The sequence below is a fragment of the Micrasema longulum genome, unplaced genomic scaffold (genome assembly GCF_059751315.1).
Source record: "Micrasema longulum isolate JH-2025_06_02 unplaced genomic scaffold, ASM5975131v1 h1tg000769l, whole genome shotgun sequence".
NCBI lineage: Eukaryota > Metazoa > Arthropoda > Insecta > Trichoptera > Brachycentridae > Micrasema > Micrasema longulum.
In genome coordinates this window covers 100,824-110,894 of record NW_028277963.1, presented here as the reverse complement: position 1 = coordinate 110,894, position 10,071 = coordinate 100,824, and the positions used below count along the sequence as shown (strand labels likewise).

General features: G+C 35.9%; 1 protein-coding gene and 1 long non-coding RNA gene across 2 annotated transcripts in view; one reads left to right on the top strand and one right to left on the bottom strand.

Moving 5' to 3' along the window:
• The first annotated feature begins 312 nt into the window (after positions 1–312).
• On the top strand, positions 313–10,023 carry LOC148279082 (uncharacterized). Its single transcript, XR_015822987.1, has 2 exons — positions 313–640; positions 7,921–10,023. It is a non-coding gene; the product is annotated as an uncharacterized LOC148279082 (long non-coding RNA).
• 14-3-3epsilon (tyrosine 3-monooxygenase/tryptophan 5-monooxygenase activation protein epsilon) overlaps positions 8,790–10,071 on the bottom strand; it is a 51,899-nt gene continuing 50,617 nt past the window's right edge. The window contains exon 6 of the mRNA XM_088230465.1: positions 8,790–10,022. Coding sequence (XP_088086591.1) covers positions 9,970–10,022 — 53 coding nt within the window. The 3' untranslated portion in view covers positions 8,790–9,969. The remainder of the gene's footprint in view (positions 10,023–10,071) is intronic.

Below are 10,071 nucleotides of genomic sequence, written 5' to 3'. Positions count from 1 at the left end.
CGAATTTAATTCGGCGGCCTCTGTGGTGTAGTGGTTAAGACATTTGACTCACACGCGGAAGGTTCTCGGTTCGATTCCCGGTGAGAACACAAAAATTAAATATGATTTTTCCTATGACCAGGTGTACCGTGCTGTTTTTTATTACTGTAATTGGGCCTCACGGCCTGTTGTGGTGCAAAAAAAATCGATCTTGTATAAAAGTCCTTGCATTAAATATAACTGTTTAAATAAAAAATAATTCTCTCCATATTTTAATGTATATGGCAATGCGTTGATCATCATTCTATGACTTTCGGATTCAGAAATACCGTTATTGACATAAAAAATTTCCAGCAAGTTTTGACAAAAACTTGTCTCTTCAAACTTGTCGTAACAAGATTCCAGCAACTTTTGATAAAAACTTGTCGCGTCAAATTTTCCTTTCCAACCTTCCATCAATCTTAAATCAAGTTTCACTGCTATTATGAGCATTTTAAAAAATGAAATAAATCTGCATAAACCAGGATCATTAGCATATTTTGCAAAATCATTCACCCCCTTCTTAACTTCCGTTTTGGGCGAAATTATGACAAGAAAACAAATGTAATTTTACTTATTGTGGTTTCAGATATAATCAGGTCCAGCACTTTCAAGTATTTTTGTATGTATTTTATTATTCTTCCCTTTCTGCGGGCTTATACTGTCACAATTTCGTTTCGTAAGTTCGTTTGTTCGTCATATATCCATCTCACTCAAACGCAATCAAAATCGTATTTTGATCTCGTTCCCTCTCATACGATACGAATGAATTTACAAAATGAATTAGTTACAGAATAAGGCAACTGATCTTTTAAATATTATTTTTTAATTTAAATATATTATTTTTCTAATGTTTGTCTTGCAATTATTGTACGTTTTTATTGTTTTCTTACAATATTTGAGTTTGTCCAAATATTCGTAGACATAGGACTGGATTTCACCCCCTCGGGAGTCATTAAGATTAACAAATAACAACAGGGATGATCATAAGCCCTGTAAATGCCTAGAGTTCCATATTCTCTTATTTAAGGTATTCTTCATCCCTGTTGTTAATTTTAATTTTATTGTTTTCATTAAAAAAAATACTTGCTGCTTTGTTTGCTTGTAAATTTTGTATTTTGCTTGAACGTCTGGAGAAAACTTATGGTATCCGTGATCAGGCACATATGTGGTTCAGTTCATATCTTAATAAAAGAGAATATGCAGTCGTGTTCCAGGGTAAAAGCTCAACCAACTTTCGGGTGTCTACAGGAGTGCCTCAAGGGTCAGTACTCGGACCACTTCTCTATCTCCTTTACACTAAAGATATAGAGAACATTATCAAAGAATGTGGATTGTGGTCGCACTGCTATGCAGATGATACGCAGATTTATTTTTATTGCAAACCAGGCGAGAGAAGTGTGCTTGTCAATTTAATTGATGGATGCATCAAGAAAATAGGAAACTGGATGGCTGAAAACAGACTAACATTAAACCCATCAAAAACTGAACAACTGTGGGTGGCTTCAGCCAGACGACAGAATTTGATCCAGGATACGGCTCTACCCAATGTAGGGAGTGCCGTTTTACCCACCGTTAAACTACTGGGAGTTTTACTCAATTCTGACCTATCTCTTGACGCTCAAATTAGTAGAACGATAAGTTCATGCTTCTACCAGCTGAGACAAATTAAATGCATACGCAAAAATTTGCCGGTTGATGCCGCCCGTCAATTAATAAATGCGTTTGTAGTGTCTAGAGTCGATTATTGTAATGGTATCTATGCAGGTCTACCAATGAACAAAATGACTCGCCTACAATCTGTATTGAATGCCGCAGCGAGACTTATTTTCGGAATCTCTAAGTTCAGTCATATCACTCCACTACTTCGGGAACTACACTGGCTACGTTTTCCACAGAGGGTCGAATACAAACTCTGTTGGCTTATGTATAAGTCACTGCACAACTCGGCTCCGGAATATCTAAGGGAACTATGCATTCCAGATGAACTAGCTGACAGGCGTCTCACGCTTAGATCAGCTACGTCTACGGCGAGAGGAAAAGTTATTATACCTCTACGCAAACAGCGCACTAAATTTGGTGAGCGCGCATTTGCGGTCGCAGGCCCTATGGCATGGAATGCTCTCCCAGCAGAGGTGCGAGGCTGTGAAAGTGAAGTGATGTTTCGGAAAAAACTTAAAACCCCCTTGTTCTCTAAATCATTTGAATAAATCCGTAGCACGTGACAACAAAATAAATTATTTTAATCAAATTACAAATTTAAAGCTTCAATTAAATTAACTTAACAGTAGAATCACCATGTAAAGCGCCCTTGAGGTATTTTATTACGAAAATGGCGCTATATAAGTTATCCACAATAAATAAATAAATAAAATTATCATTCGAGTCCTTCGTATTATCACTTTGAAACAGTAATTATCTATTCATAGTCTGCGATTGCTTCTAAGAGCAAGTTTTGTTTTTATACCACAATGTTCTGTGTGTAGATTAGTCAATTTGTCACATAACTTGGAATTCTTTGCGATAGATCTTCCGGTTTTTTATAGATCCCTTCGCCACAAACAGTGTGGGATGAAGATATATTAGAATGGTTTAGCTCGAAGTCTTATATGTTTATCGTGCATATTGTGTACCATTATTTTATTGCCCTTGAAACATAGTTTTATGTTCTATATATAAATTTTGTTACCAATAGTCACAAACAAAACGAGACAAATCTTAGATCAACATTGCTCATAGTATGGTGCAATTTAAATTACAACTAGCTAACCCAAATTGTATATACAATAACCAGTCTGAAGATGCCCATTAGAGGGTGAAAGCGCTAATTGGTTGAACAAATAAGTGGAAGTGAACCAAGTAGTTAGAATTAGTAACTTATATGAAAATATAAGTTATTTCATGAGATAAAATAATACATTTCACAAAGAGAAATGCTGCACCAGTGGCCTCACTACTTCATCGTTTGTAATACTATTATGCTGTTTTCAAATAATGGGCCGATATATGTTTATAATAAATCACCTCAAGGGTGCTGTTTGTTATAAATTATATTTTGTAATGCATATCACCCTGAAAAACATTAATATCGACGTGCCATATGTGAAGTACTCTCAACTACTATTTTGACGATTTCGAGATATTTGTCTATGATTAAAAAAAAAAAACATAATTTATAGATGTAAACAATGAGGAACTTAAGCCCTACGGAAAATTAGATACAAAAAATGTTTTCTTGCGCGCGGTAAAAGTTAGAGCGTTAAATTGTACGGCAAAGTTTCTTGAAAATGTACGAAAAAATAATAAAAAATATTGTTATAAAACGCACTACTTTGAATGATGGCACTGGTTCATGTGAATCAACCTATAATATGGAGCTATGGAAGATTTCCAGTCTGCTTGCCGTTTCTGGACCAATGGAGAGAACTGAATGAGAATAAGCAGAAATGAACCTCTGACGTCACATGGAGAGTTATTTCATAAATACAAAACTTTAAAAAATCGTAGAGCTGATAATACGATATATAAAAATTGAAAAAAAACCACCGAACTTCCTCATTCAGATAAAGAGGTTTATTATTTTTCAAATTATGGTGAAAAAACTTTACAAGCTGACTCTTGCAAATACGATTGATTTGTAGGTAAAGGGCACGTCGATATGATAATGTTCCTTACTTCACCAAACTCACTACATTTGACTTATGTTAGTAAATATTAGTATATAACCACTTACAGACTTTTTTAGTCTACTGGTTTCAAGACATACCTGTCTCTTCGTCGGGACACTCACTATACCAACATACGAATACTAAAATAATTTAATTTTTTTTTGGAATTTTTAAAGGAATTTTTTCACCATCTCCATTGACCTATTAATACGCACTCTGAGCCCTCAAAAACAATGACACTTAACTGGTGCCTAACGCATATTTAGTCATTCTTGGACCTGGGGCCGGGTATTACGTGAGCTTGACATTTAAAATTAACCAAAATGTCTGTGTCGTGAAAGCGTGTAAAAACCGTTCAGATGAATGTGTGTTAAATGCAATTTATGCCATTTACGGAAAATAAATAATTTATTGTAAAATCACCATGTTTTAGTCACCAGTTATCTGCACAAGATTTTTAATCTAGTTATATTCAATATTTTGTGTGGCGTTTGGAAAGTACAACAATCAGATACAAAATTGGACGTAGTTATGCAGAAAGTTTCCAATCCTCAAAATGCTAAAAATGAGTTTAATGCCCGTTTTGATAGCATACTATATATCTTTATGTGCCGAAAATGTCCAAGCTCAAAGTGCCATACTTTTTTGTTAATTAAAGAAATTCAATATATTTTTTAAAAAAGCAGCAGAAAACATTCAAACCAATTGGACGTTTTTAAAGTTAATATAACAGTGATAGCTAGAATGTGAGTTACGAGCCCCTCGAAGATGTCGCGATCACTTATCTTTTATTTCTATAATAAATATCGTAGTATGCTATCAAAACAGGCATTACTCATTTTGAGGGTTGGACGCTTTCTGCATAACTAAATCCAATTATCTAGCCCTAGTTCTTGTATGTTCAATAGACCATTTTTAGCAAGATTGAGTTTGAATGCCAATATATTCATCATCTTATTACGCATCCATGTAGATAAAAAATGTTTTTTTTTTTGTTAATTAATAGTATTTTCAGCATTTTTTGAGTACCAATGTCCACTTACTTATTTTTTTATTATTATTATTATTTGTTAGCCTTTGCTGATGCGCCTTTATCTCGTGTACTGCTTTTTGTCCAAGTTCTTCTTCCTTAAAAAAGAAAGGCTTTTGAACTGGTTGACCAAAATGGAATGGACAACTAATACTTAGTAATTTATTCCAGTCTGAAACTACCCTGCTAGAAATGAAGTTTTTCTTGAGATTGAGGTGGAATTGGGGAAAATAGAGCTTCCAGTTATGACCCCCTAAATTTGTGCTGGGATTTAATTAAAAAATCTCATGCAGGGGGCAGTGATAGTAATTATTGAGTATCTTATAAGTTTCTATCAAGTCCCCTCTCTTCCGTCGTTCTTACAATGATGCAAGTCCTAGTGCTTTTAATCTACCGTGGTAAGGCATCCTTTTGGGTAATTTGGGGATTTTTGTAGCACACTTTTGGCCTTTTTCCAATAGCTCGATGTCTTCAGTGAAGTAGGGACTCCATACTTGATATCCATATTCCAATAAAGGTCTTACATAGGTCTTGCATATTTTAAGAAAGATCTCTGGAGAAATATTTTGGAATGCCTTTTTAATCAAATAAATGATTCACTTGGCTTTCTTGGCAATAGACGTGACGTGAGCTTCTCATTTTAAATCCATTGATACGATTATTTTGTAGATCTTTAGTTTTTAATTTTTTTTATTTTCTGTTGAAAACGCTATGAAACTTAAATAATATGAAGACCAATGTTATTTTAATGGTTGGTTGGAAGAAATGGAAAGAAAGAAAGAAAGAGGCGAAATAAGCAGTTCACATTGGAGTCCTGGTCCCGACCCTGATGTATGGGAGCGAAGTATGGACTTTGAAAAACAGGGATGAAAGTACGCTGAATGCTGTCGAAATGCAATCTCTCAGGCAAATGTGTGATAAAACTATGTAGATGCACAAATGTTAAAATTCGTACATCATGCAATGCTGAGATAAGCATTATCGACAAAAAAGAGGTCGGAGCTGGTTTGGACATGTAGAGCGAATGGACAGCGAAAGAACAACCAAAAATATTTACAATGTGAATTTTAATGGGTGCAGAAATAGAGGAAGACCGAGAAAGACATGGCATGACCAAACCCAAGAAATACTTGAAGACGGACATATTAAAAGTCAGAATAATCGGCGTGCATAAATGAGAAGATGTACGAATGTAGAGTAAGCGAGATCTGAATGCAAAGATCGAGTGATGTGGCATTTTATCCTCTCTGCCTACCCTTACGGAGAAACGGCGCGATGGTTTGTATTAGGAAGAAAAAGAGCCCGCCAATGTACAATTTAAATTATGTACAAAAAGTTCAACAATAAAAAATGTTTCAAAATAAAAAAATATATATTTGCATTCTTATGATTTACCCCAATATTTTAACACATTGTAGTCGGGCGCTTCGAACAATAGACTCTAGCCTATAGCGGGTGTTTTTCGCGATTAGCGCAAAAATATATCGCTTTCTTAAAATTGACACAATTTCTAAACCAAATAATATTTTCGATCGAAATTTTCAAAGAAATCATATTTGACATTTGATCATCAAAAATAAATAAATTTAGGTAAAAAGTGGTCAATAATTGGTTTTACTTTGCATAATCGGTTGGAACTATCTATGATTTCTTCATTGTTAGAAAAATGCCACGCTTTCCATATCTGCCGAAACCGGTCTCTGGACATCGTTTTAGCAAAATAAGGAGTTTCGGTTGTTGGTTCAGTAGACCAGTACTCGTCCCTTATATCCGTTCGAACTTGTCCCATCAAAATAATCAGCCCCAAAAACTTTTTCATTTCTTTCAAAGTAATATTTTTCCACTTTCCCGATTTTTTATATAATTTGTAATTATTAAAGTTTTGGTGGTAATATCTATTAGATTCGTTTATAAAATATTCAAACAAATCATCACCGATAAATAACTCTATCGCATCACTTACAGTTTGAGGACAATGGACATTTGAATTCAAACCGCGGCGGCCTAAAAACGATTCCAGAACTGGAGGATTATCAAACGATGACCACTCGTCCACATCCTCATCTGAGCTCGTCTCCGAATCAGAATCACTTTCAATAGTGCGACGGTGAAACATTCTAGGTCTTGGTATTTGTTCATCATCACTCGGTTCTTTGTCTGACAACTCTTCAATGTCATCATTCCATGAACAATTAGATAAATTGTCGGCATACACTTCATCGTCACTATCATTGGCTTGTAAAGACATTTTTGTAGGGGTAACGTCCTATACAATGCTAATATATTCAAATAAGAAAATACCAAACAGTAAACAAAACAGTGCGAGCGGTATGAAAAATAGTCCAATACGTGAAATGACTCAAACTAAACTGGAGATTGAGATCGCATAAAACTCTAGATTTCTGGCGACGCCTTTACAAGTGGCACACTAGCCAATCCGGACAAGGCATCTCAAATAACGTCGACAGACTGTCGCCTAGCACCCCAGGTAGCAAATCACCCTTCAAGGCGTTTTATTTCACGCTGATAACAAACCCGTTTAATGCCGTTTCCCGCCAACAACCGACAGTCGACAAAAACGGCATTTGCCGTGTCCCGCGGTTGACCGACAGTCCGCGAAAAACGGCAAATGCCGTGTCCCGACGACAATGTGTTAATATTGGGGCCTATTACGATTACGCTGGAAGCCGCTATCTTATATTGTATTAATTATTTTTGTTTTGGATTTTAATTTAATGAGCTTATACAGGCCCATTAGAATGTCCTTTTTAGGGCTATTGAGGTTGACTTAGCGGTCAGTGCTCTCTCGGCTCGCCAGGCTCCTAGTTCAATCCGGGTAGGCATACTGCGAGGGGGTAACGGGTCGTTTCCAGAGGCCATTCTCAATGGGTTGGAAATAACCTCGCTATTAGACAATGGAAAACAGGTTGTGGTAGGGTGGGGTTCGAACCTCAGATCCTAACGTCAGCAACATCAGTCACGGGACGACAATCCGGCAACAGGCACTTATAATATGATTAGCAAACTAACTGAGCAATCGACAATAATTATTTACTGATGTTACAAAAAGTGGATTTGAAATTGAAAGTTTTAAATATGAATGTTTTTTATTTTTAGAATAATCTCGCCAGTGAATGCTTGCCATAGAATTTAATAATTATGTTTTTATTGTATCTAAGAAAATATTTTTTAATCTAATTTTAGGAAGAACTATACATCCTCGTTTTCAAGACACTGTTCAACAAAATCATTGTCTTTCAAAAAATCACATGTAATTATTGTGACTTCACCAGGAATTGAACCCGAAATCCCCCGTGCATGAAAGAAAACATTTTTGGCTATTAAATTAAAGGAGCCTTCTTCTACTACTACGATCACATCATTTCCGTAGAGGTGGGTAGAGGATGGACTGTCACATGAGCTTATTGCTTGCTATCTTCCACTTTCACACTTACATATTACACTAATTGAATAAAATGGAATCTTGGTGCCTGAAATTTTGTGTAGGAATACATCGCCGTATTGTATTTTTTTAGAATGATATAAAAAAATAAAGGATAAAATAAAATGAAATAATTTATTTACAAATTTTGTAAGGAATGCATTTTACAGGAAACTAAAATATTGTAAAAAAAAAATGAAAAGTGAAAATGGGAACAATTCAGAACAGACTATTTTTTACAATAAGCTGAGTACATAAACATATCATTTAAATATTAATTCTTAAGATTATTATCCATTAGTAACATTTTTCGGAACCTCCTACATAAACTATTGTACATTACAAAATAAATTGTAATGTTTGTAGTCTCGTACAAAATTGAGGAAAGATTAAATATAGGATGATTTCGCATATGCCAAAATATCTGGACTTTTAGCATATACAAAATCACCAACTTTCCTTTATTCTCTAGTTTTTATTAAACAGTCACGCAAACGTTTGTAGATTCATATAAATCAGGAATGTATGCTCGGGTGATTTTACACATGCAGTCCAGAATTCGGTAAATGCGTGGTTTACAATAGTTTATGTCGGAGCAGATCTGTAGCAAAAAAGAAATGAAACAAATGTATGTTTGTATTTTATTTATTAATTTAAGTGCGAATGAATTTCGGAATCAGAACAGAGGTAAAGGAAAATAAGTGTATTTTCTACCATTTACAGCAAAGTAAGAAAAGTGAATGTTTAATGAGTGGTGAGAGAGGTGTCCATCGGGTTCCTTCCCTCCACACCCAACTCTGGTATTCCCTCGTCGCTGGCACACACACACCCTAACACTTGCACACTGAACAGACGTACACATACACAAGCTAGTGACAATAGGGAGAGGGGGCGTGCGGCGGGGAATGTCCAGCCTCCCCTGTCCCCCCCCGCCCGCGCCCTTGGGACAGATCAGAAGGGGGCACTGCTCCTCATAAAAAACAACTTTTCCAATATGTAAAAAAAAGTTTGTATTTATTTATGAACTTTTTTTAACACTATCAATTCACACATGTATTGAATAAATTTCAGTATACACAAGTCCACATATTTCTACAGGGAATGATTGGATAAAATATGAGCTGATATGCTAGATACCTACACATGTATACAGAGCGCAAAGGAAGCTTCCACCCGATGGACTCCCTCGTCGAGGGCGCACGCGCTGCTAGGCTCGGACGTCGCGGGGACACGATACAGATACAGACACAGCAACATACAACCTAAACCCAACCGTGTCCTACAAACCATATACAAATAAAGACAATCCTAACATTTAAACATTACAATTAAAATGTTTACACTATCATAATACTGAAAAAATTGATACAATGTTTTGCTTCTCCACTTGTCTTTGGAAATAAAGAGAACAAGCTGTTAATTTACATACTGAAACATTTGTAGAAAAGTGTCGCAAGCGGTTGTATGACATTAGGTTAACAACAATTTACTAGCTCCCCTTCTGAACTATCACGCAGTCGCGTTGGTTTATCCCAGAGAATTCAATTCACAAATCAAAACTGGTCCAAACAATAAGGTGTCCTTTATGCGACATCCGGGGATAATGTTCAACACCGACATTACAGAAACATACCAACATTACATATATAATCCAGATTATATATATTTGTTTCCTATAAGTATGGTTTGCCTGTTTATGAAATTTGTTATAGTTAGCCTCCGAGAGGTAAAGTCCATGATGTAATATCTTTACACTGGCACTGGGGGCGGGGCCTTAAGCTAAGTGTTTCTGTAGAGTTATGCCCGCTGCATTACGACACGTCCTGGTCTTCTGCGTCCTGTGTCTCCTTCTGCTCCGTCTCTCCTGCAACAACAAGAAGGGCACACGTCAGTCATCGTCTGCGCGTCGCGCT